Source organism: Ranitomeya variabilis, chromosome 7 (genome assembly GCF_051348905.1).
Source record: "Ranitomeya variabilis isolate aRanVar5 chromosome 7, aRanVar5.hap1, whole genome shotgun sequence".
Lineage (NCBI taxonomy): Eukaryota > Metazoa > Chordata > Amphibia > Anura > Dendrobatidae > Ranitomeya > Ranitomeya variabilis.
This window is the reverse complement of record NC_135238.1, coordinates 236,290,488-236,317,322: the sequence shown is the minus strand read 5'-3', so window position 1 is coordinate 236,317,322 and position 26,835 is coordinate 236,290,488. Positions and strand designations below refer to the sequence as shown.

Sequence of the window (26,835 nt, the reverse complement as noted above, 5' to 3'; positions counted from 1 at the left end):
TAACAAGTTGTCTTCTAGGCAGAAGAAGAACTTGTGCTCCTTCTGATTTGATCTAGACTGAACCCACGTGTAACAAACCCTCAGCTGTGACACATATTACATCTGTGCAGCTTTCTGTTTGCTTCCACTGACAGCAAGCGGAGATCTTAGACAAATAAGACCAGTAGGCGATGGCGGATGATTTGTAACGCGAATGGTTTAACCCTGTTTTCACCGCCCCAGGTCACAGAGGAGAAGGTGAAGAAGAGCTGGATGAATGTAGACGCCAAATCCCTGAAGAAAGACGACATCCAGAAGGAAACGGTTTATTGCCTGAATAACGACGAAGAGTCTGAAATTGACAGAGATGACACCATACAAGGTGCGGGCAACCGGCGGCGAGACACCGGAAGTTGGGACTGTAACTAACCCTTCCCAAAACATGATGTACATGCACAATACGGCGGGGCGGGGCTGGGGAGCGGCGGCGGGGCTGGGGAGCGGCGGCGGGACTGGGGAGCGGCGGCGGGACTGGGGAGCGGCGACGGGGCTGGGGAGCGGCGACGGGGCTGGGGAGCGGCGGCGGGGCTGGGGAGCGGCGGTGGGACTCGGAGGCGCTGTCGGGGCTCGGTGGCGCCAGCAGGGCTGGGGAGCGGCGACGGGGCTGGGGAGCGGCGGCGGGACTCGGAGGCGCTGTCGGGGCTCGGTGGCGCCAGCAGTGCTGGGGAGCGGCGATAGGACTTGGGAGCAGCGACGGGGCTGGGTGGCAGTGATGGGGCTGGGGAGCGGCTGTACTGCCCGGGAGTGGTTACACACCCGGTGCCGGCTCAGGAGCGGTTATATGGCAGCTATTGAGCAGTTACACAGCTATCGACTGTTTAGCCACTTAACTGTTGCGGTCGTCCTCATTAGCGACATTAAAATGCTGCGATCTCGGTGGGGCTCAGACAGGTTTAACCCCTTTTTCGTTCTTGTGTTTGTTTTTTGCTCCCTTCCTTCCCAGAGCCATAACTTTTTAATTTTCTCGTCAATGCGGCCATGTGAGGGCTTATTTTTTGTGGGACGAGTTGTACTTTTGAACAACACCATTGGTTTTACCCTATGATATCATGGAAAAAAAATTCCAAGAGTGGTGAAATTGCAAAAATAGTGCAATTGCACTACTTTTTTTTTTTTTTTTTTTTTTAATAAACCATGCTCACCAAATGCTAAAACTGAGCTGCCATTATGATTTTCTAGGTCATTTTGTTTTTGTAGACACTAAACATGTCTAGGTTCTTTTTTATTTAAATGGTGAAAAAAAAATCAAAAGTTTGGTAATAAATAAATAAAAATTGTGCCATTTTCCGAGACCCATCATGTCTCCATATTTCGTGATCTGGGGCTGGGTGAGGGCTTATTTTTTGCGCGCCGAGCTGACTTTTTTAATGATAACAGTTTGGTGCAGATACAATTTTTTTTGATTGCCCGTTATTGTATTTTAATTCAATGTTGCGGCGACCAAAAAATGTAGTTCTGGCGTTTTTTTCGCTACGCCGTTAAGCGATCTGGTTCATTATTTTTATAGCTTGATAGATCGGGTGATTCTGAACGCGGCGATACTGAATGTGTGTTTTTTTATTTTTTTTTATATTTTGAATGGGGCAAAAGGGTGGGTGATTTGAACTTTTATATATATATTTTTTTTTAATATTTTTGTTAAAACTTTTTTCTTTTTTTTTATACTTTTGCCATGCTTCTATAGACTCCACCAGAGACTAGATGCTGCCATAACCTGATCGGCTCTGCTACATACAGGCCATGATGAGATCACCTGTATGTAGCAGAACTGTTCACTTGCTATGAGTGCCGACCGCTGGGCGGCACTCATAGCAATCCGGCAATGACAACCACAGGGGTCTCCTGCCAACTCATCAGCGACCCACGGTAATGTGACACAGGCGCAGATGTGCGGGATTAGGGACGCGCTTCTGGCGCGATCACATTAAATGCCGCTTGCCGCTGTCAATAGCTAACGGGTTAACAGTCGCCGGTGGATGGCGATTCCACCCGCGGCTTTTAGGGGCACATGTCAGCTGTAAAAAACATGTGTCAGGAAAGATGTGGGATCGCCGCTGGAGCCCACATCAAAGGGACACTACATGTACGGTGCATGTCATGAAAGGGTTAAAAGGCCATGCACAACACATAATATCAGCAACTGTGGAAATGTGACAGTGTTGCTTTAATAAATGTCCACCTCTACATACAATTCTGGGAGTGATGGCATTGCTGGCGTTCTGATACTCTGGACGCCATACCTAGTTATTAAGGGGTTCTGTCTTGTGACCTTGGGCATGCTGGGAGTTGTAGTGTGGCAGTGGCTGGGAAGACTCGTTCTTTTTGAATCCTGTGACACATTTTCTCCTTTGTCTCTGATCAGGTTTCCGCTATGGCAGTGACATAATCCCGTTCTCAAAAATGGATCAAGATCAGATGAAATACAAAACCGAATCCAAGTGTTTCTCCGTTCTGGGGTTCGCGAAGGCGTCACAGGTCCCTCAAACGTTACTGTCCCTTTAATTGAACGGCCATAAATTACATCAATTCCTATGATGCAAAGCCACACGTCACAGGTTACACTCCATTCTCTACTCACATCCAGAGCTGCATTTATCCTTTGCCTAAGGCTGGTTTCACACTTGCGTTTTGATCTGCAGCGTTTTTTTAAAAAACGCATGTGAAAAAACGCATGTAAACGCGGCAAAACGCCGCGTTTTTTAGACGCATGCGTTTTTGCATGCAGAAAAAAAAACGCAGCGTTTTGCGGCGTTTACATGCGTTTTTTCCTGCGTTTGCGTTTTTTAAACGCATGCTGAGAAGTGTGTGACAGCTGCCAATCATCAAAATCAACTAGAAAACCCACTAAAAACAGAAATAGTTAGGGTTAGGATCCCTAGTAACCCTAGGGATCCTAACCCTAACCCTAGGGATCCTAACCCTAACCCTAGGGATCCTAACCCTAACCCTAACCCTAACCCTAGGGATCCTAACCCTAACCCTAGGGATCCTAACCCTAACCCTAGGGATCCTAACCTTAGGGTTAGGGTTAGGATCCCTAGTAACCCTAGGGTTAGGGTTTTCTTGTTTTTTCTTGTGGTTAGGGTTGGGGTTTTCTTGTTTTTTTCTTGTGTTTTTCTGAAAAAACGCATGCGTTTTTAACGCAAACAAACGCATGTGCTTAAAAACGCATGCGTTTACATAGACAGCAATGCATTTTTTTGCTGCGAATAAACGCATGCGTTTTTTTGTGGCAAAAAAACGCCGCTAGAAATTACTACATGTTGCATTTCTGCAAATGAACGCACGCGTCAAAACGCACGCTAAAAAAAGCATGCGTTTTTAATATTAAGTATAGAGAAAAAAACGCATGCGTTTTTTTAGCGCTAAAACGCTGCAGATCAAAACGCAAGTGTGAAACCAGCCTAACACTGTACTGGGTGCAATGCATCGTGTGCAGAGCAGAGCACATCAGCGGAGCATGTCAGCAGAGCACGCACCATGCAGAACCTGAATATGCAGTAAGATGTGACATCTTGCAGCCTTAGAGGTTACCAGCATAATTCTAGATGCAGCTCTGGATGTGACTGGAGCATGTAGGATTCAGTTCCCTGTGTGCTCTTTTTCATGGTGACCTGTGTCTGGTTTCAGATCGAGAGGACGCATTTTCTGGGCAATCAGGTTCTGAGGGTCTTTGCCCCCAGTGATGATGAAGTAAGTGCCAGTAGATTTAACAGGAGCTGATAACTGATCTCATTAACTCTTCCCGACGCCGTGTGTCCATGTGCTACGGGTGTATGGAGCAGATTCCGGCTCAGCGAGCTCTGATGACTGCTGTTAACCATTTACATGCTGCAGCCAAGTATTTAAGTGGTTCCACTTGTTGTTCACAATCCCGTAGCCTGTCCCCCTCTCCCACCAATGGGTTTACCATGGCAGCTGGAGTCTACTGAAGACCCCGTCGCCACCATCTTTGTGCCGCTGTGTGTTGAAATCTGAACATAAAATAATGTAACAAATAACCACATCTGGTGCCGCCGCAGCCATAAAAGCCCAATGTCTCAAAACCTAAAATGAAGTAACTTTTACAATCATCGATACAAAGAAAAACATTGTAATGACAGAATTGTTGATTTTTTAATTTATTTAGCAACAACAAAAAAATGCAATAAAAGTGATTAAAAAAGCAAATTATCCCCACAATGGTATCTGTGCAAAATGTCTGCTCACCACGAAAACAAACCTCCCCCCACAACCCTCGCTCAGCTGCATCGCCTGAACAACAAGCTGCGGGTGACAGCGAATGGCGACATATACACTTAATTTTTTTTTTTTTTTTTACAAAGTTTCTGAATATTTAAAATATATGTACAATCCGTCCTTTAGATCCTTCTCCTTTCATGTCGGCAGCAGATCCACAAATAATGTACAAATGTTCCTGCTGGATCCCCCGCACGGCATCGGCCTCATGTGTTTCCTGGTTCTGTTCCTTAGGCCGCCACCATTGCGCTGTCCGCATTGATCCGCGCACTTCATGACATGGAAATGGTCGCTGTGGTGCGGTACGCCTACGATAGGCGGTGTAATCCCCAGGTCGGAGTGGCATTTCCACTCATCAAGGAGAAATACGAGGTGATTACTATGTAACAGGGTGACAAACAATAATAGTGTCATGTGCAGTGCATTGTGGGAGAAAAACTGCTGCACACATATAGATAAACCGGGGAGTGCAGCTCTGGGGTATAATACAGGATGTAACTCCGGATCAGTAATGTAATGTATGTACACAGTAACTGCACCAGCAGAATAGTGAGTGCAGCTCTGGGGTATAATACAGGATGTAACTCAGGATCAGTAATGTAATGTATGTACACAGTGACTGCACCAGCAGAATAGTGAGTGCAGCTCTGGGGTATAATACAGGATGTAACTCCAGATCAGTAATGTAATGTATGTACACAGTGACTGCACCAGCAGAATAGTGAGTGCAGCTCTTGAGTATAATACAGGATGTAACTCAGGATCAGTAATGTAATCTATGTACACAGTGACTGCACCAGCAGAATAGTGAGTGCAGCTCTGGGGTATAATACAGGATGTAACTCCAGATCAGTAATGTAATGTATGTACACAGTGACTGCACCAGCAGAATAGTGAGTGCAGCTCTGGAGTATAATACAGGATGTAACTCAGGATCAGTAATGTAATGTATGTACACAGTGACTGCACCAGCAGAATAGTGAGTGCAGCTCTGGATACACTATTATGTAGATATTTTGGGGTTGTGTATATGTGGTTGATACTATCCCAGTGCTGGTACATTGTTACAGATTTCTCCTCTGCTTACAGTGTCTGATATATGTGCAGCTGCCGTACATGGAAGACCTTCGTCAGTATCTCTTTCCATCGCTCAGCAATAATAATAAGTTCCGGCCCACAGGTAGAGCGTTCCTTACCTCCAGATGTCTCTGTATGACTGTGGTTGTTTGTTACGCTTTCCTCCCAACACTAAACTTTCTTTTTGTTCCAGATGCTCAGCTCACCGCTGTGGACTCTCTGATTGACAGCATGAGTTTAGTTCATGAAGATGATGAAGGGATTGAAGATTTATTCAAACCAAGCAAAATTCCAAATCCCCAGTTCCAAAGATTGTTCCAGGTAAACGCTCTTTCAGAAAGAGACTTGTACACTTGTTCATCCTGAGCTTCCTGTGTTCAAAATTATACAGCCACCACTAGGGGGAGCTCACTACATACAGATTTATACAGCCACCACTAGAGGGAGATCACTACATACAGATTTATACAGCCACCACTATGGGGAGCTCACTACATACAGATTTATACAGCCACCACTATGGGGAGCTCACTACATACAGATTTATACAGCCACCACTAGAGGGAGATCACTACATACAGATTTATACAGCCACCACTATGGGGAGCTCACTACATACAGATTTATACAGCCACCACTATGGGGAGCTCACTACATACAGATTTATACAGCCACCACTATGGGGAGCTCACTACATACAGATTTATACAGCCACTTCTAGGGGGAGCTCACTGTTTGGAGCCTTGCAACATGCATAAGAGTTAAACAAATAGATTTGCAGGACCTTGCACCAGTGGCCATGTCAGTGTTTTGTGGCCATTGGATCTGAGCTCTTTGAACTTCTTGTTATGTGCTGGTTTTCTAGGCATCTCTATGATTAGTAGGCCCTGTGTAAGGAGGTGCATGGGGCTCTGGCTTGCTGGCTACGGACTAACAACATGGCCACGGTTCCTGGGAATCTTTTGTTCAACTCTCATATTTGTGCTTTAATTCTCTTTCCTCCAGTAATGAGACACATGACAGATCTGGTGCCCTATTTCATAAATACTAAATTCTAGTTAGTGGATAGGTCATTTTGGTGAGAGCTGCAGTCGCTTCGCTGCTCCTGGACACCTTCACTATGGACTAATTTATGACATTAGTGATGAATCCGCGTCTGAGCGCTTCTTCTAGGTCACCACGAGTCTTCATGACTGAGCCCTCGAAGTCTGAACCCACCGTGTCCGCTCACCTGTGATGATGGAGTCATGACACGACGATCCCTGTATATAATGTCCTGTGTCTGGGGAACCTGGGTTTCCATTCTTATGATGGCCGATACACCTTGCACATCATCACTCTGCTTTCCTGGCTCCCTGGTGGCAGACCTGCTGACTGAGCCCTGACTGATCCACTACATCACCTGGCAGATCTGCTGACTGAGTCCTGACTGATCCACTACATCACCTGGCAGATCTGCTGACAGAAGCCCTGACTGATCCATTACATAACCTGGCAGATCTTCTGACATAGCCCTGACTGATCCACTACATCACCTGGCAGATCTGCTGACGTATCCCTGACTGATCCACTACATCACCTGGCAGATCTGCTGACATAGCCCTGACTGATCCACTACATCACCTGACAGATCTGCTGACAGAAGCCCTGACTGATCCACTACATCACCTGGCAGATCTGCTGACGTATCCCTGACTGATCCACTACATAACCTGGCAGATCTTCTGACATAGCCCTGACTGATCCACTACATCACCTGGCAGATCTGCTGACGTATCCCTGACTGATCCACTACATCACCTGGCAGATCTGCTGACATAGCCCTGACTGATCCACTACATCACCTGGCAGATCTGCTGACAGAAGCCCTGACTGATCCACTACATCACCTGGCAGATCTGCTGACGTATCCCTGACTGATCCACTACATAACCTGGCAGATCTTCTGACATAGCCCTGACTGATCCACTACATCACCTGGCAGATCTGCTGACAGAAGCCCTGACTGATCCACTACATCACCTGGCAGATCTGCTGACAGAAGCCCTGACTGATCCACTACATCACCTGGCAGATCTGCTGACGTATCCCTGACTGATCCACTACATCACCTGGCAGATCTGCTGACATAGCCCTGACTGATCCACTACATCACCTGGCAGATCTGCTGACAGAGCCATGACTGATCCACTACATCACCTGGCAGATCTGCTGACAGAAGCCCTGACTGATCCACTACATCATCTGGCAGATCTGCTGACGTATCCCTGACTGATCCACTACATAACCTGGCAGATCTTCTGACATAGCCCTGACTGATCCACTACATCACCTGGCAGATCTGCTGACATAGCCCTGACTGATCCACTACATCACCTGGCAGATCTGCTGACAGAAGCCCTGACTGATCCACTACATCACCTGGCAGATCTGCTGACATAGCCCTGACTGATCCACTACATCACCTGGCAGATCTGCTGACAGAGCCATGACTGATCCACTACATCACCTGGCAGATCTGCTGACAGAAGCCCTGACTGATCCACTACATCACCTGGCAGATCTGCTGACGTATCCCTGACTGATCCACTACATAACCTGGCAGATCTTCTGACATAGCCCTGACTGATCCACTACATCACCTGGCAGATCTGCTGACATAGCCCTGACTGATCCACTACATCACCTGGCAGATCTGCTGACAGAAGCCCTGACTGATCCACTACATCACCTGGCAGATCTGCTGACGTATCCCTGACTGATCCACTACATAACCTGGCAGATCTTCTGACATAGCCCTGACTGATCCACTACATCACCTGGCAGATCTGCTGACAGAAGCCCTGACTGATCCACTACATCACCTGGCAGATCTGCTGACAGAAGCCCTGACTGATCCACTACATCACCTGGCAGATCTGCTGACGTATCCCTGACTGATCCACTACATCACCTGGCAGATCTGCTGACATAGCCCTGACTGATCCACTACATCACCTGGCAGATCTGCTGACAGAGCCATGACTGATCCACTACATCACTGCTGCACGGGAAGGTGTAATGGCGGCGTGGTCCCAGATGTGGTCGCCTCCACCGTGCCGTCAGCACTTACCTGTGTCCCTTGTATATGACAGTGCCTACAGCACAAGGCCTTGCACCCTGATGACCCCCTCCCGGACATTGAGCAGCGCCTCCTGGACTTGCTGCAGACCCCGGCAGAGGTGAAGACCCAGTGTCAGGCTGCACTGGAGAAGGTGAAGAGCTGCTTCCCCTTACAGGAGTCCAGCAAGAAGAAGGAGCAGGTGACGGCCCAGCACGTCTTCCTAGATAGGTACGTCCCGCAGCTCTCGTGTACCGGGGTGCCCTCCACGTCTTACATCTGCTTCTTACATCTGTGCAGAGTCCTTTCTTCTTGCGTCTATCACAGTCAGTTAACACTTTCATCACCTCGGCTGAGTTACATGCTCCTCAGTGTAGTAGCCTGGCACAGAAGCCGTCATGGCTGTTCCAGGTCTGCTCGGGGTTCAAAAAATCACAGGGAAAAAGTCCTCCCCTAAAAGAAAATTAAGATAATACATTTGTTTTATCAATTAAAACGATCATTTGTTACATTTACCATAAAATATATTTTGGAATTTGGTTCCTCTACAGTCGTGACGACTGGTTACATAAAGGTAACTTTTTTTTACGTCATTGTGAAGTGCAACAAATAGAATTTCTCCTATGCCTCATTGGGGGACACAGACCGTGGGGTGTTATGCTGCTTGCCACTAGGAGGACACTAAGTGATACAAAGAAAGTTAGCTCCTCCCCTGCAGTATACACCCTCCTGCTGGCTCTCGGCTCCTCCCCTGCAGTGTACACCCTCCTGCTGGCTCTCGGCTCCTCCCCTGCAGTATACACCCTGCTGCTGGCCCTCAGCTCCTCCCCTGCAGTATACACCCTCCTGCTGGCTCTCAGCTCCTCCCCTGCAGTATCCACCCTCCTGCTGGCTCTCAGCTCCTCCCCTGCAGTATGCTCCCTCCTGCCGGCTCTCAGCTCCTCCCCTGCAGTATACACCCTCCTGCCGCCTCTCAGCTCCTCCCCTGCAGTATACACCCTCCTGCTGGCTCTCAGCTCCTCCCCTGCAGTATACACCCTGCTGCTGGCTCTCAGCTCCTCCCCTGCAGTGTACACCCTCCTGCTGGCTCTCAGCTCCTCCCCTGCAGTATACACCCTCCTGCTGGCTCTCAGCCCCTCCCCTGCAGTATACACCCTCCTGCTGGCTCTGCTCCTCCCCTGCAGTATACACCCTCCTGCTGGCTCCCAGCTCCTCCCCTGCAGTATACACCCTCCTGCTGGCTCTCGGCTCCTCCCCTGCAGTATCCACCCTCCTGCTGGCCCTCAGCTAACCAGTTCTTGCTTAGTGTCTGTAGGAGGCACTTGGGTCTGTTTTCAGACCCCAACTTTCTTATTTTAATTTTTATTTTTCTGTAAATTTTTATTTTTTATTCAACGGAGTGAAGGGGGCGACGGATCCCTTTTATAGGGCCCGCTCTCCCCCGAACCAGCAACAGGCGAGCACGGCGAGTATACCTCCCCGTCCCTCTCCTGCGACGCTGGAGCACGCCAATTTTTACTGGGGCGACGGGTCTCCATCTTTGGTCCCGATCTCCCTTCCCCCTGCAAGACGGCGAGTACTTGGAGCCTGCTCTAATGTTCCTCTCCAGGGGCCCCACATACAAGGCCCACATCACATGGCGTTGCACAAAAGGGATTACAGAAGAGGATGACAGGATGGATGGAGCGCGCAGGGACAGGGGGACCTGCATTACCGGACTGTGAGTACATCAGGAGTTCCCCTCCTGCGCTCCGGATCGCTTTGCGGCCACGCCGCCGCACACCGCCGGGCAGGCCAGAAATTTAGTCCCCGGCTTTTCAGCCGGAGTAGGCCGCAGTGGCCTCTATGGGGCAGGCGCCGGCAGTACTTGCGGCAGAGTCCCTGGAGAGAGGCGCCGGCGGTCGGGGAACTGCGGCGGTTAGCGTCGCCCCGTTGCGGCCGCCACGCATCGCCAGGCAGGCTGGAAATTTAGTCCCCGGCTTTTTCAGCAGGAGTAGGCCGCAGTGGGCCGATCCCTCCCACGGCCGTAACCCCGCCCCCTATATCGGCGCTTCTCGTCTGGGACGAGAGGCGCCCTGCAGTTCTCGGGGGCCATTCTTCCTCACGCTGCCTGCATGGAAGATGCGGTCCTGGGGGTGCCACTGGCCGGTACGCCAGCGGCAATCATTCGGCGCGCGGCCCGCCGACGCGCTCCACCGGCAGGCTCCATAAATTTAGTCCCCGGCTTTTTCAGCCGGACTAGGCCGCAGTTGAAATCCCCTTCAGGGGCGAAGGTGCCTTCACGGTCCCGATGGGCTGAACTTCGTGGATGTACAGAAGCCCCCCTCCGGATGGCACAAGGAGGCGGACGGTTCCTCTCCACCTCCCTAACAAAAGGGATGATGGATTGAGGTTTATCCCTCTATCTCTGCACCTGAGGTAACGCCCATCCACGCTGCAATACCCGACATCCGCGGCGGCTCCATGCCGGGACGCGCACCGTTGGTGAGTGGATCCTGGCAGCGATGGGCTTCTGCAGCGGGATATTCACAGGCAGTCTCAGGCTTCCCGGTGGCCCACCTCCTTGAGGTAACGCTCCAGCCGGCTACAAAATTTAGCTCCCGGCTTCGGCCGATGTGTAGGCCGCACCCCAGAAGCGCACTGTGGCACCTTAAGGCTGCTCTGCCTTTTTTTCTGGCGTTTTTCGCCTGGCACGAAAGCACTCAATTTTCTAGAGCAACGGGCATGACCACCCCTCACTTCTACGCTGGCGCCGGCTGCAGAAATTTACGCCCCGGCTTGGGCCTATTCATGGAAGTCTCGAGGCTCCGCCCACGTTGTGCCTGTGGCTCCGCCCCCTGAATTGGCGCTTCTTGCTCGCTGCGAGATTTTACCTACACCCGCATGACCAGTATTCCTGGTCTTAAAGGCACGTGACCAGTATTCTCTGGTCTTAAAGGCACGTGACCAGTATTCTCTGGTCTTAAAGGCACGTGACCAGTATTCCCTGGTCTTAAAGGCACGTGACCAGTATTCCCTGGTCTTAAAGGCACGTGACCAGTATTCCCTGGTCTTAAAGGCACGTGACCAGTATTCCCTGGTCTTAAGGGCACGTGACCAGTATTCCCTGGTCTTAAGGGTACGTGACCAGTATTCCCTGGTCTTAAGGGTACGTGACCAGTATTCCCTGGTCTTAAGGGCACGTGACCAGTATTCCCTGGTCTTAAGGGCACGTGACCAGTATTCCCTGGTCTTAAGGGCACGTGACCAGTATTCCCTGGTCTTAAAGGCACGTGACCAGTATTCCCTGGTCTTAAAGGCGCGTGACCAGTATTCCCTGGTCTTAAAGGGAACCTGTCACCACGTTTTTGGAAGATGGGATAAAAATAGCGTTAAATAGGGGCAGAGGTGGGCGTTACATTAGTGTGTTTGTTATGCGTTTATTACCCACCTAAGTTGCCGAAATAACTTTGCAAAGTCTCCGTTTTCGCCTGTCAATCAGGCTGGTCAGGTCACATGGGCGTGGTGTCTTCACCCAGATTTGGCGTAGTTTTCCGTTGGTGGCGTAGTGGTGTGCGCATGCCCAAAGTCCGGAATCCTCTTCCAGGGGATTTAAAATAGCGCGGTGTTCGTTATTGCATTGGTGATCGGTGGGCGCGGCCATCTTCCTTGGCCGCGCGTGCGCAGAAGCGGCGCTCTGCTGGCCGCGGCTTCAGGAAAATGGCCGCGGGATGCCGCGCGTGCGCAGATGGATATCGCGGCGGCCATTTTCCTGAAGCCGCGGCCAGCAGAGCGCCGCTTCTGCGCACGCGCGGCCAAAGGAAGATGGCCGCGCCCACCGATCACCAATGCAATAACGAACACCGCGCTATTTTAAATCCCCTGGAAGAGGATTCCGGACTTTGGGCATGCGCACACCACTACGCCACCAACGGAAAACTACGCCAAATCTGGGGGAAGACAACGCCCATGCGACCTGACCAGCCTGATTGACAGGCGAAAACGGAGACTTTGCAAAGTTATTTCGGCAACTTAGGTGGGTAATAAACGCATAACACACACACTAATGTAACGCCCACCTCTGCCCCTATTTAACGCTATTTTTATCCCATCTTCCAAAAACGTGGTGACAGGTTCCCTTTAAAGGCGCGTGACCAGTATTCCCTGGTCTTAAAGGCGCGTGACCAGAATTCCCGGGTCTTAAAGGCACGGGACCAGTATTTCCTGGTCTTAAAGGCACACGACCGGTATTCCCTGGTCTTAAAGGCACACGACCAGTATACCCTGGTCTTAAAGGCACATGACCAATCCGAAACTGGTCATAAATGAGGAGCCCTCTTCCGCTGAAGTTTATCCCAGTGTTACTAGTTCCCTCAGTCTAAACTCCCTCATAGAGCTTTTGCCATCCAGTCCGGATATGCGATTCACTGGATAGAAGCCTCTACGTGGGACGCTATGCCTGGTCTGATTTTTAAGGGTGACAGGCACTTTAAAGGGCGCCGGTCTCCCCACACCATCAACAGACGGGCACATGAAGGTCGGTTCCAGGTATCCTTTTCTGCATCCAGGCCTAACGCCAGACAACCTGTCCTGTCCACCCGGAGACCTGAACTCTGTGGATGTACAGAGGCACCCTTTTTCGGGCGTCTGAGCACCCCCCTCTGCATCACCACTATTTAACAGAAGATGCAAGAAGGCGAATGTTCCCTCTCCACTTCCCTGTTAAGAGGATGGTGGATCGAGGCTCCTAATTTTTAACTCTGCAATGACCTGCTGGAAGCAGCGGCGCATTCTGCCACTCGGCAGATTAACCGGGTACAATCTCCTGTGGTTTACCTACCAGTATCCCTGCCCGATATGTCCTCAATTAAAAATGCCACGATCTGTCAAATAGCACATCTGGTTTGTTCCGTTTTGCGGCTACGGGTCCAGCCCTCTACCCTCCCTAGCCGCCGCATGGATTGCTAGAGCAACGGTCTCCTGCCTGGAGACCTTAACTACCTTGATTCACACCAGTACCCCTTTCCTGAAGACAGTTCAGCTGGTCAATCAAATTTTTGAGCGGGAGACTAACGAAGGATCGTACGTTCCTACAGCCCCGACCAACAGTGAAAGGGTTGTCCAGGACAGTCCAGATCTAAGGGATCTTGGTTCCTAAAAGGGGAACGAGAAGTAGGACCGATCCCGGACCTCAAACTTCTAACAATTTTTTCACAAGGTTCTTCTTCTTCGAATGGAGTTCCTCCGCTCAGCCATTACTTCAACAAAAAAGGTGCAGTTTCTGGCATCCATCGACATTCGGGATGCCTAACCTCTTCAAAAATTCCTTTGCTTTTCCATTCGTGAACAGCATTTAAGTCACGACCTTGTCCTTCGGCCTTGCTACCGCACCCAGAGTGTTCGCAAGGGTCATGGCGGCAGTCATCTTGCACCTAGAGGCGTGGCCGTCCTGCCCTGTTTGGCCGACTGTTTACCCGCCCTTGCAGGACTACGCTAAGTCGTCTATATCACTTGTGATACCCTCTCCCCTGGGCTGGTGGCTAGACTTAGACAACTTCTCATTTCCAGCCCAGCAGATATCCTTTTTGAGGATGATCCGGTACTCTTCCAGAAGGATGGTAAATTTCCCTCCAGACAAGGTCATGGTTTTTCAACAGGGAGCTCGCGCTCTTGCTCACTCATCCCCTCATTTCATTCGATTTGCTGGGAGGGTTCAAAAAAAAAAAAAAACGGAGACGACAATGGAAGCAGTTTCCTTCGCTCCGTTAGTTTTCAGCAAGTCAAGCAGCCTTTCAGATGATAGTCTCTGAGCTCCTTCTTCATCCAGGGTTTTTTCTCCCGGTTCCATGGTTACTAGTAACTTCCAATGCCAGTCCTCTTCTCCCGATCATTGCTCTGGAGATCTCAAAGGTAGTCCTATAGTAGGTCCACTACCTTATGGCGGGTCAACCCATCCGATATCAATTGGACGGACAACGCCACGGCTGTCATACGTCAATCATCTAGCGAGTACCCACGTTCAAGCACCATGGCCAAGGTACCTCACATGGGCCGAGATCTATCACTCGGTGATCTTGGCAGTACATGTCCCAGGAGTAGAACTCTGGGCTGCGAACATATTTAGCTGTCAGGGTTTCACCTCAAGTGAGTGGGAACTTCACCTGGAAGTCTTCCATCAGACCCGCCTTCACTGGAGCTCTACAGTTGTAGTTCGGATGGCGTCCTGACTGATCGCCTGTGTACTCGAGTTTGTTGTTCGGCCTCGAGATCCAAGAGCCATCGCACTGCATGCTCCGGTTATTCCGTGGTACCAGTTTCCACTTCCGAAAGCTTTTCAGAAGCAGAAAGGGCCCCAGTGATCCTCGGAAATCCGCACTGACCACGTCAGTTCGCTTGCGGAGCTGATAGCTTTCTGTCTTTCTGCAACAAAACTGCAAGTAGGGACCACCTCGCAGGATGTTTTCACATGTAGTTTTTCCCTATTGCATACCGTTAGATCATTGGGATCTATTCTATTAGGGAAGGTCGCCCCCTTTTTTCTCGGCGATATCCTCATCCTGACGAGTCTTCGGTGCTAACGGGTCTTTTCAGACTTTTTTCCCTTATTTCCTTCAAGGCAAGGTTGTCCTCAGGCCTTCCCCGTCCCTAGTTACCAAGGTGGTATTGTATTACTACTGTCATGAGGGTATAGTTCTTCCCTCATCTCTTTTGGCACCAGTCCACAAAATGGAATGAGTTCCCCATATTCCGAACGAAGCGAGTGCTTTGAGTAGGTACGTCTTGAGGACGGCGTCCTTCCGAAGGTTGGACACTGTATCTTGGGTTTCCTAACGGCAAGAGGAAGGCTTTCTGACGTTTACAGGAAGGGTTTGGCCGTCTTCATCGGCCTTTTAGCCTGGTGTATTCCTTTCACCATCCAGGAGTCCTTCCGTGTTAGATGACAGCCTATCTCCCTGTCTATCGTGGGTTTTAGGCACCAGGCGTCGACAAGACACGCCTGCAAGCTTGCGGATTCGTCCAGTCCGCATGCATTCTTGAAGCATTATAATTCCCAGACTTCCACAGATGTGACTCTGGGCAGGCGGACTCTGCAGGCCACGGTGGCGCACTTGTAAGTAGCAGTTACACAGGGCCTGATCTGACGTTGTCCCCACCCAGGGACTGCTTTGGTACGTCCCACGGTCTGTGTCCCCCAATGAGGCGAAGGAGAAAGAGGGATTTTTGTGTACTCACCGTAAAATCCTTTTCTCCGAGCCAATCATTGGGGGACACAGCTCCCACCCTGGTATTGGCTTATGCTTGTTTTTATAATCCGATATGCTATACTCTCATATATAATATGACATGCTGTAAGCTAATATGTTGTTACTGATCTCCTACTGCTTTTTGCACCGAACTGGTTAGCTGAGGGCCAGCAGGAGGGTGTATACTGCAGGGGAGGAGCTAACTTTCTTTGTATCACTTAGTGTCCTCCTAGTGGCAAGCAGCATAACACCCCACGGTCTGTGTCCCCCAATGATTGGCTCGGAGAAAAGGATTTTACGGTGAGTATGAAAGAAAAGAAAAGAGGGATTTTTGTGTAAAGAAAGGATAATAGTGATTACTTTCACCCCAAGAGAGCAGCAGTATAAGCTACGGTCTGAGCCTCTAAAAACAAGCGATTGCACAGCGGCGGGAAATAAAGCGCCAGTGGAAAACTCCCTGTTATTGCTCAGTGTTTAGCAGGTAAATAAAATCCTGATGCCGCTGTGATTTATGTCCTGAGGGTGATTGACAGGTGGCCGCAGCGCTGCTGCCACTCACTGTATGGTAACGTGCCCGGTCAGGCAGACATTAGACTGGAGTATGTGGGTGCTCCGTGTCCAGATGAGGGGTTCTCTGTGTCCTGTTCACACATTACAGAAAAAGTGTGAACACCTTACATTAAGGGGGATTTTGCAGAACGGAGCGCCAGGTTCCGACCTCTGCTGCCTTTATGATCGGGGTTAGGTGGGTGCTCGTTAATGGCCCCGTTACTGCAGATGCATGGTATGTAAGCCGTACTCCATGTTGCTTCTTTGTCATCTGCAGATGACTTTCCAGGCGCTTGACAGCGTGAGCGGCGCTGCTGCCCGGGGCGTATAATTAGACGCCACTTGGGTGAACGTCACGGGCCGATTCCATGCGTCTGGCGCTCGTGTTACTGCTGCGCCGTCTCTTTCTCAGTCTCCTTTGTTAATCTCGGTGACGTCCATCTCAACCAGATGAGAAGCCACAGTAATAAGCGGGTGAGGCGCGTCCCAGCCATACACACTGCCAGCGGCTGAGGGGTTAATGCCGCGCTGCTGCCGAGGCCAGACTCGTCTATTAGGCTGCAGGCTGGATTCCTCATTTGCAGCTTTCCACTGTTTGATTACAGCCCCGGCTCCTGACAAGTCTTCTGATTAGCTGATTGCAAATTATTGATTTCTGCTCTGGAGCACAATAATGGAAGCTTGACCTGTCTGATCTGTGCTGCGAGCGCAACTCCCACCCTCACCAGACGGGGGCAGCACAGGAAGAGCCTGACGACCTCATATTCCTGTGCATCATGTGGCAGCTGCAGGGTAATCAATGATCCACAGGTGGAGGAGAAGACACTGCACAAGTGATACTACGGGGGACACCCGGGGTGGGGGAATGTAAGGGGTATCCCACAGTCACTGTAATGTATACAGGCTCTGTTCTCAGGAATCCATCTCTGCAGTGTTAGTGCAATCATTTATCATTAATGTTATTTATTGTAGTAACCAGGAGCCCGAGTCCAAGAGAATGAAGACCGAGGACGAGGATTTCAGCGTCTCCCAGGTGGCAGATGCAAACGTCACGTCGGTAAGCCCCAGCGTCTGCACATTACACACACTCCAGACAATCACACTGTAGGATTTGTACATAATTTACTTGCATGAAATAAGTATTTGATACAATATAAAAACATTAATATTTGGTACAGAATGATTGTAATCCTTGATGGTGTAGTGTGTTACTAACGGTAATGTTTGAGACTGTGGTCCCAGCTCTCTTCAGGTCAGTGACCAGGTCCTCCCGTGTAGTTCTGGGCTGATTCCGGACCTTTCTCAGAATCACCTTACCCCACGAGGCGTATGTATGCATGTTGCCCCAGACTGAGGAAGACTGACAGTCATCTTGTGTTTCTTCCATTTTCTAATAATTGTGTCAGCAGTTGTGGCCTTCTCACCAAGCTGCTTGTCTATTGTCCTGTAGCCCATCCCAGTCTTGTGCAGCTCTACAATTTTGTCCCTATTGTCCTTAGACAGCTCTTAGGTTTTGGCCATGGTGGAGAGGTTGGAGTGTGATGGATTGTTTGGACAGGTGCAATTTATACAGGTAATGAGTGCAGAGTAGGAGGTTTATTACAAAAAAACTAACAGGTCAGAGAGGCAGAATTCTTGCTGGTTAGTCAGTGATCAAATACTCAATTATTGTTTGATTCAGTCTCTCACAGGTGAAGTGTACCTACGATAAAATTACAGATCTCTCCATTCTCTGTAGGTGGGAAAACTTGCAAAATCGAGAGTGTATCAAAGACTTATTTCCCCACTGTATACCGTATTTTTTAGACTATAAGATGCACCCCAAATTTTCAGAAGAAAAATAGGGAAAAAAAAATGTGTCAAATGGGGGTCCATCGTACAGTCCGAATTCAGCTTATCGGGGGGATCTGAGCGCTGGTGGAGTGTGGTCACAGGGGGTTGTTCGGTGCTCCAGCGATATGACTCCCATCCCAGACTGGTGTGGCAGGTTCGGCGGTGCTAAAGGTGCGGGTACTCTGCTGACGTTTTCTAAAAGCCCAGAGGCCCTGCACATCCATTGCTGTGATGCGGTGGCCTCTGGGAAAATAACCGCCGGGGGTGGTGCATGCTCAGATTGAGATGTTGGCAACGAGATCTCGGCGTGGCTCCACCCATGAAGAGGACAGGGCTGCATGGCTCCACCCATGAAGAGGACAGGGCAGCGAGTCTCCACCCGTGAAGAGGACGGGGCCGCGTGGCTCCACCCATGAAGAGGACAGGGCTGCATGGCTCCACCCATGAAGAGGACAGGGCAGCGTGGCTCCACCCATGAAGAGGACAGGACAGCGAGTCTCCACCCATGAAGAGGACAGGGCCGCGTGGCTCCACCCGTGAAGAGGACAGGGCCGCGTGGCTCCACCCATGAAGCCAGGAGCTGTCAGATAAGATTAGGAAATGTGCCCACACCGTAGTTTTGGGGATGTATTGGTCAGTGTTGGTTACATCCCCTGTGATGCCTTTCCGGTGAGGACTGCAGAATGCAGGTGCTGAATGTGGCAGCCTGTCCGTTGTGAATGACATCTCCGTGTGCGGTGGGATTATGGGGAGGGGGCATCCTCATTATATACCCCTCGTAGTGCAGCTCTCTAATATAATGGATGTCCTTCCTTGCTCCTGCTGATTCTCACCTTCATCCGTGCAGTGTTTCCTGCGCACAGATCAGACGGCGTCCGGTTTGGCCCCGGGTGATGCTGGACAGAGACGGCGTCTGATCAGTGGGTGGATTTCCGCACTGAGTAGATGGCACATCCAGATTTCCTGTCTGTGGGGCTGCTGTAGGGGGCGTCATTCGTGCTGCCGAAATGCTGAGACCCCTAAATAACTTACATGTGGAAATCCCATTGAGGCGCCTGGCAATGTGCACCTGTAGCCTTAAAGGGTCGTCCACGCTCCTGTAAAGGAAGCTTCATCCTTGTACAGTAAAGTTCCGTAACTCTCAAATGTTCCATATCTCCATTATCCATGGTACAACATCTCTGCTTGCTGTCAGTGAACTGATTTTACATAAGTATAAACACCCATCCTGACCTGCGCTGACACTGATCTGTGTAATTTACAGCCATACATTGCTACAAGCCCTGCAGCTGTGAATGCACTGAGGTCCGCACATACTTGCAGCCTATTGGAATACGGTTGTCTTCATTCACTGGCAGCAAGCGGTGGTATAATGAAGAACTGATACAATGTTTTCATGAAACTGTTGTTAGATCTATTGCTTGTCACACAGCTGATGGGTTTGGTGCAATGTATCAGTGTAAATAGCGGTCAGTGACATCTAGTGTGGGATCCCAGATTGTGTGCAGGGTCCCGTGGTGCAGATCTGTGCCCGCTGACAGCCGGGATTAATGGCGCTGCCGATCCTGCCAGACTCTTGTCACAGTGATTGAGTGCCGCGAAGCGCTGGGTCACACAGGTCTGGCGATATGTGGGGTATACAGGGACATAGATGCTCATCACAGCGGCCGACGCTCAGAACGGGGACTTGTCATTGGGCCGATGTTATAATGACACTAATGACTGCTGAGAAGGAAGACACCGTCCGTAAGACCCCGGTTCCATAGGATGCTTCACCAGCCGCCCACTGTCCTGGACAGCCCTGGTGTAACTACAGATATACAATGTATCCATGTATATACTGTGCTGTGACCACTGCTACCACCCTGTCGCCTTATTCCAGGTGGGAAGTGTGAACCCAACTAATGACTTCCGTGTGTTGGTCAGACAGAAGAACGCAAACTTCCAGGACTGTAAGTTCATAGATATTTGTGATTTCTAAGATTGTTAAATGTCCCCCCGAGCCCCAAAATAATACCGGTCACACAGCTTTGTACATTTATTAATTTAGTCTGTGTCCAGTAACCTCTTCAGAAAATCCAACAACTGGTCACTCCAAAAGTTTATACAGCCTGTATATACATTGCTGTACTTCTGGTGCAGTCACTGTGTACATACATTACATTACTGATCCTGAGTTACAGCCTGTATTATACTCCAGAGCTGCACTCACTATTCTGCTGGTGTAGTCACTGTGTACATACATTACATTACTGATCCTGAGTTACATCCTGCATTATACCCCAGAGCTGCACTCACTATTCTGCTGGTGCAGTCACTGTGTACATACATTATATTACTGATCCTGAGTTACATCCTGTATTATACTCCAGAGCTGCACTCACTATTCTGCTGGTACAGTTACTGTGTACATACATTACATTACTGATCCTGAGTTACCTCCTGTATTATACCCCAGAGCTGCACTCACTATTCTGCTGGTACAGTCACTGTGTACATACATTCCATCCAGTTTTATACTCCAGAGCTATTTTTAATTGCTGCTCATTATCGTGAATTGCCTGCCTACTACTACCCCCAACATCTCTCATCCTTCTTCCTTTCCTTTCAGTAAGTAAACAGCTGGTGAATCGGATCTACGAATTCCTGGACATCAAACAGTTGCAGTATTACATGAAGAGCATGAGCTGCATTAAGTGTTTTAGAGAAGAAGCAGTTCGGGTCGGCAATACTCTCTGTTACCGGCTCTTTTCTAGCAGTGATCTGTAGATGTGCTCATTCTTTACGTCTCTTATGCCCCGCAGATGTCTCACGCCCCAGATTTCAATGACTTCCTTCAGTCTTTGAAGGAGAGGACGGCGAGCAGCGTTTTCAGAGAATTCTGGGAAATCGTGGTACAAGGTGGGTGATTTGTGTCTGTAGCACGGCGTACCCTAGGTGTTATAGATCTGTGGATTATTTATTGGGATCGTCCACTTTAATCTGTGTTCCAAACTGGACATTTTCAAAACTTCTGCTCAACCCTGCACTGATACATTGTATCAACCTCCGGGTGTTGCCGACACATTGCAGCAGCCCCTCAGTAGTGAGACATATTGGACAGATGTGACCAAGAGAGTTCACATTCGCCAACAAGGGATACGAAGTAGTTAGAGTAACCAATGGACAATCAGAAGAGACCCTGTAATCACCCACCACAGTTTTATTATTTTCTGTTATTTTTCTCTGCATTTTTGCTGCTACAGCTTTTTTTTTTTCATTGACGCAGTTGTGTGATGCTCAGTTTTATGGAGCACAATTGTTAGCTCTGTTTTGGGGTACAAATAATTAAGAAACCTATCCAGCTCGCCCAAACATTGAAGGAGCCAGCGAGTCCTTGGCTCGGACGAAGTCCTCATGAGTAAGGACTGAGATTGTGAGAAACTTGTAGGGAAAACTCTCACGTTTTATATTTTTTAATGTTTCCTATAGTTTTGGGAATGTTCTGTTTTATTGAATCCTACAAATAGTTTTTTGCTAAATTTTATCCAAAAAAATCGGCTGGATAGCCTTAACTTTATCCTACAAATAAATGATCTTGTGATTTATACTTTGTTTTCTACATTTATAAATAAAAGATTTTTTTTATTTTTTATTTCTTACGGTTCTCATTTCTCACCAAACAACCCGATGAATTCTCCAGGGAATTGTAGTCATGTGGATACAGAATGTGTCACTTTATGGGGGTTTTATTTGTAAATATTGAAGTTTTAAAATGTATTTTGTATAAAAAAAGTGATTTTTATTTTAGTCGGTCTTTTAGTGCAGCCATACGTGCATTCTCTTTTCTTTCTCTTACACAACGCCCCTTGAGGCTGTAGTATTTGCTGCTCCGGCGAGATGATGGTGCTTGGTCGTATCAGATCGAATGTGTCCTGTTATTGGGGTCCCTGCAGTTAGCGGTGGTCCGGCGTCCCATAATGTTTGTCATCATCTTTGTTTTCCAGATGGAATTTCCCTTATAACCAGTAAAGAGTCTGCAGGCAGCGCAGTGACTCCTGACGAGGCCCAACAGGTACCGGATTCCTAATCTGAGGTTGCCCGGGTGTCCACCATCGCCCTGATACAGCGCCTGTACCCCCAACCTCACATTTATCGGCCAGTCTGGTCAGCAATCCCCCCTTCCATAAGATGACCGCCTCTGTTACAAGAATGGCAGTATGTGTGGGGGGAGGGGAACCTAAGGTTGCAGAGTTCTCGCTTTTCCTTCCTATCCTCTGCTGTCAGATTTAACCCTTCACCTGCTGCACCGTCTAATAACCGCCCCTTTAATCACATCTTCATCTTTCATGCAGTTTTTGGCTCCAAGTGAGGAGATCAAGGAGGACAAGTCTGTGATGGAGGAGGGCGGAGACGTGGACGATCTGGTAAGATATACAGGTGGACAGCGCGCAGATTAGAGCGTGCAGATGAGTCGCGAACATCCATATGGTCAGTAACTGCAGGCAAAAAGAGCCAATAATCTGGAAATAAAAGATTCCGACGTGCAGCCTCGTGTTTGCAGAAATAACTTTCATACCTGTTGAATTCTGCATTATTTTCCCGAAATTCCTTCTTGCTGTCAGTGAATTAAAACTTTGTTTTCATTCAGTGACTAAATAGCTGAAGCGTTTTCTGCAGTGAAATCAAGTCTGGAATCACTTAAAGAGAATCTGTCGCCACAATTCAAAACTATACACGACGTAAAAAAAATGCAGACTTGATGAAACTGATGTACTTACTGTGAAAATCCATGTGAGAATGGCTGTGTGATCCTCTATAAACGGTTCCCTGATGTATACTTGAATTAACGATGGTGTCCACTACTTTTACATGGATGGCCTACACTTCACCAAAGTCTGACCGCCCGGGGTCCAGGCACCTGGCACTATCGCCGATCAGCTGTTCTCAGTGCCAGCGGCGGCCACCGGACTGAGGTACCTACTTGTGGAATTGCTCTGTCCGCTTGTAGTGGCCGGGGCTTGTGGCTGCACATCTGCCTCCTATTGACTTGTACAGTAACCTGGGGCGGCCACTACAAGTACTTCCGGTAACCGCTGATCTGCGGGGGTCCCAGACCCCGCCACAATCAGATTTTAATGACCTATCCTAAGCAGTGGATGTTTTTTTTTTAGTTTGACTCGAAATGCTCCTCTTTATATCTGGAATTTACAGCCACAGTATTCTCAGTAAGTACACCAGCCTCATCATGTCTAAAAGATCTATATAATTTTGTATTTATGTTGTGTAGTGAAAACTGGTGACAGATCTGTTTTGTTTCTTTAACAATTTTTCGGCAATGCAGCACTGGGGTATAATACAGGATGTAATGTATGTACACAGTGACTGCACCAGCAGAATAGTGAGTGCAGCTCTGGGGTATAATACAGGATGTAACTCAGGATCAGTAATGTAATGTATGTACACAGTGACTGCACCAGCAGAATAGTGAGTGCAGCTCTGGGGTATAATACAGGATATAACTCAGGATCAGTAATGTAATGTATGTACACAGTGACTGCTCCAGCAGAATAGTGAGTGCAGCTCTGGGCTATAATACAGGATGTAACTCAGGATCAGTAATGTAATGTATGTACACAGTGACTGCACCAGCAGAATAGTGAGTGCAGCTCTGGAGTATAATACAGGATATAACTCAGGATCAGTAATGTAATGTATGTACACAGTGACTGCACCAGCAGAATAGTGAGTGCAGCTCTGGGGTATAATACAGGATGTAACAGGATCAGTAATGTAATGTATGTACACAGTGACTGCACCAGCAGAATAGTGAGTGCAGCTCTGGGGTATAATACAGGATGTAACTCAGGATCAGTAATGTAATGTATGTACACAGTGACTGCAGCAGCAGAATAGTGAGTGCAGCTCTGGGGTATAATACAGGATGTAACTCAGGATCAGTAATGTAATGTATGTACACAGTGACTCCACCAGCAGAATAGTGAGTGCAGCTCTGGAGTATAATACAGGAGGTAACTCAGGATCAGTAATGTAATGTATGTACACAGTGACTGCACCAGCAGAATAGTGAGTGCAGCTCTGGGGTATAATACAGGATGTAACTCAGGATCAGTAATGTAATGTATGTACACAGTGACTGCACCAGCAGAATAGTGAGTGCAGCTCTGGAGTATAATACAGGATGTAACTCAGGATCAGTAATGTAATGTATGTACACAGTGACTGCACCAGCAGAATAGTGAGTGCAGCTCTGGAGTATAATACAGGATGTGACTCAGGATCAGTAATGTAATGTATGTACACAGTGACTGCACCAGCAGAATAGTGAGTGCAGCTCTGGGGTATAATACAGGATGTAACTCAGGATCAGTAATGTAATGTATGTACACAGTGACTGCACCAGCAGAATAGTGAGTGCAGCTCTGGAGTATAATACAGGATGTGACTCAGGATCAGTAATGTAATGTATGTACACAGTGACTGCACCAGCAGAATAGTGAGTGCAGCTCTGGAGTATAATACAGGAGGTAACTCGGGATCAGTAATGTAATGTATGTACACAGTGACTGCACCAGCAGAATAGTGAGTGCAGCTCTGGAGTATAATACAGGGTGTAACTCAGGATCAGTAATGTAATGTATGTACACAGTGACTGCACCAGCAGAATAGTGAGTGCAGCTCTGGAGTATAATACAGGATGTAACTCAGGATCAGTAATGTAATGTATGTACACAGTGACTGCACCAGCAGAATAGTGAGTGCAGCTCTGGGGTATAATACAGGATGTAACTCAGGATCAGTAATGTAATGTGTGTACACAGTGACTGCACCAGCAGAATAGTGAGTGCAGCTCTGGGGTATAATACAGGATGTCACTCAGGAACAGTAATGTAATGTATGTACACAGTGACTGCACCAGCAGAATAGTGAGTGCAGCTCTGGAGTATAATACGGGCTTTAGCTCTGGATCGGTTCTGTGGGGTATATTCTATATTACGGCTTCTTTCTTTCTGCAGTTGGATATGATATAACAGACACATTATGGGACATCAGACAACGCTCCGGATCTTCCGTGTTTACATTCTTCCTTTTCTTCTTTGGATCTTGCTGATTTCTGGATGGTTGGAGATCGTTGGCTGCGGACATGTGATGGAACTGATAAATGCTAATAATTTCGTACACCTTGATTTGCCTTTTTCCTCGCAGTGCTGGTGATGGTACTTTGGGGCTACGTCTCACCTCACAGACCCCCTTACTGTACATTCCAGCACTTTTCTCTTATACTATATATTACGCTCCAGCGGCCGTTAAGCATCTGCGCTTTGTGTCTGACAAGGTTCATAGATCTGACGTTTCTGCTAGCAGAATTGTGATTGCAGCTCTGGATCAGCTATCTCAGGACACGGGAGCAGGAATCACAGGAATATGCACTATGGGGGAGATTGAGGGAGGTGACGGCCATGGAGGAGGCGCACACTTGTGTCTATAATGCACTCGCCCCAGAGACTTGTTTGGTTTCTACTTTTTGCCTTTTCCTTAATATCTTGATTTTTGTACTGTAAAGAGATATAATAAATTTCAGACTCTAGCCTCTTCTCTTTTGGGACCGCCGCGCTGATCAGTTGTGGGGTCAGACAATGCACGCGGCATCGACCATACAGAGAGGGCCGGGCCCTGGTCGGCAGCATCGACCATACGGAGAGGACCGGGCCTTGGTCGGCGGCATCGACCATACGGGAAGAACCGGGCCTTGGTCGGCGGCATCGACCATACGGGGAGGACCGGGCCCTGGTCGGCAGCATCGACCATACGGAGAGGACCGGGCCTTGGTCGGCGGCATCGACCATACAGGAAGAACCGAGCCTTGGTCGGCGGCATCGACCATACGGGGAGGACCCGGGCCCTGGTCGGCGGCATCGACCATACGGAGAGGACCGGGCCCTGGTCGGCGGCATCGACCATACGGAGAGGACCGGGCCCTGGTCGGCGACATCGACCATACGGAGAGGACCGGGCCCTGGTCGGCGGCATCGACCATACGGAGAGGACCGGGCCCTGGTTGGCGACATCGACCATACGGAGAGGACCGGGCCCTGGTCGGCGGCATCGACCATACGGAGAGGACCGGGCCCTGGTCGGCGGCATCGACCATACGGCGAGGACCGGGCCCTGGTCGGCGGCATCGACCATACGGCGAGGACCGGGCCCTGGACGGCGGCATCGACCATACGGCGAGGACCGGGCCCTGGACGGCGGCATCGACCATACGGCGAGGACCGGGCCCTGGACGGCGGCATCGACCATAGGGCGAGGACCGGGCCCTGGACGGCGACATCGACCATACGGCGAGGACCGGGCCCTGGATGGCGACATCGACCATACGGCGAGGACCGGGCCCTGGACGGCGGCAACAGCGATTATACGGAGAGGATTGGGCCCTGCTGGTGCAATTACAGGGATGAGCTGCTGCTGATTGATTTGCGGAGAAAAGAGCAATGAGAGGGAGGCGAGAGAGCGCTGCACGGATGGTAAGATGCCATCACCAGGCACACATGAGCATTATCACACACCATGGGTTTAGATACATTCAACAATGTCACAAAGGATAGGATTAGATACACGGCTCAACAGACAGTATCACACAGGATAGGATTAGATACACAGCTCAGCAGACAGTATCACACAGGAGAGGATTAGATACTCGGCTCAGCAGACAGTATCACACAGGAGAGGATTAGATACACGGCTCAACAGACAGTATCACACAGGATAGGA

At 49.2% G+C, this 26,835-nt stretch overlaps 1 protein-coding gene across 5 annotated transcripts in view; it reads left to right on the top strand.

Annotated features, from left to right (window-relative positions):
• Positions 1-25,648, top strand: part of XRCC5 (X-ray repair cross complementing 5) — a 64,523-nt gene extending 38,875 nt beyond the window's left edge. For all 5 annotated transcript variants that reach the window (XM_077273240.1, XM_077273237.1, XM_077273236.1 and 2 more), the window contains 14 exons: positions 223-361; positions 2,402-2,514; positions 3,670-3,732; positions 4,513-4,650; positions 5,368-5,458; positions 5,549-5,676; positions 8,490-8,686; positions 17,200-17,284; positions 19,943-20,012; positions 20,672-20,781; positions 20,865-20,961; positions 22,047-22,114; positions 22,395-22,466; positions 25,077-25,648. In XM_077273240.1, the coding sequence (XP_077129355.1) occupies positions 223-361; positions 2,402-2,514; positions 3,670-3,732; positions 4,513-4,650; positions 5,368-5,458; positions 5,549-5,676; positions 8,490-8,686; positions 17,200-17,284; positions 19,943-20,012; positions 20,672-20,781; positions 20,865-20,961; positions 22,047-22,114; positions 22,395-22,466; positions 25,077-25,091 (1,386 nt within the window). In that variant the 3' untranslated portion in view covers positions 25,092-25,648. The remainder of the gene's footprint in view (positions 1-222; positions 362-2,401; positions 2,515-3,669; positions 3,733-4,512; positions 4,651-5,367; positions 5,459-5,548; positions 5,677-8,489; positions 8,687-17,199; positions 17,285-19,942; positions 20,013-20,671; positions 20,782-20,864; positions 20,962-22,046; positions 22,115-22,394; positions 22,467-25,076) is intronic.
• The last annotated feature ends 1,187 nt before the right edge of the window (positions 25,649-26,835 follow it).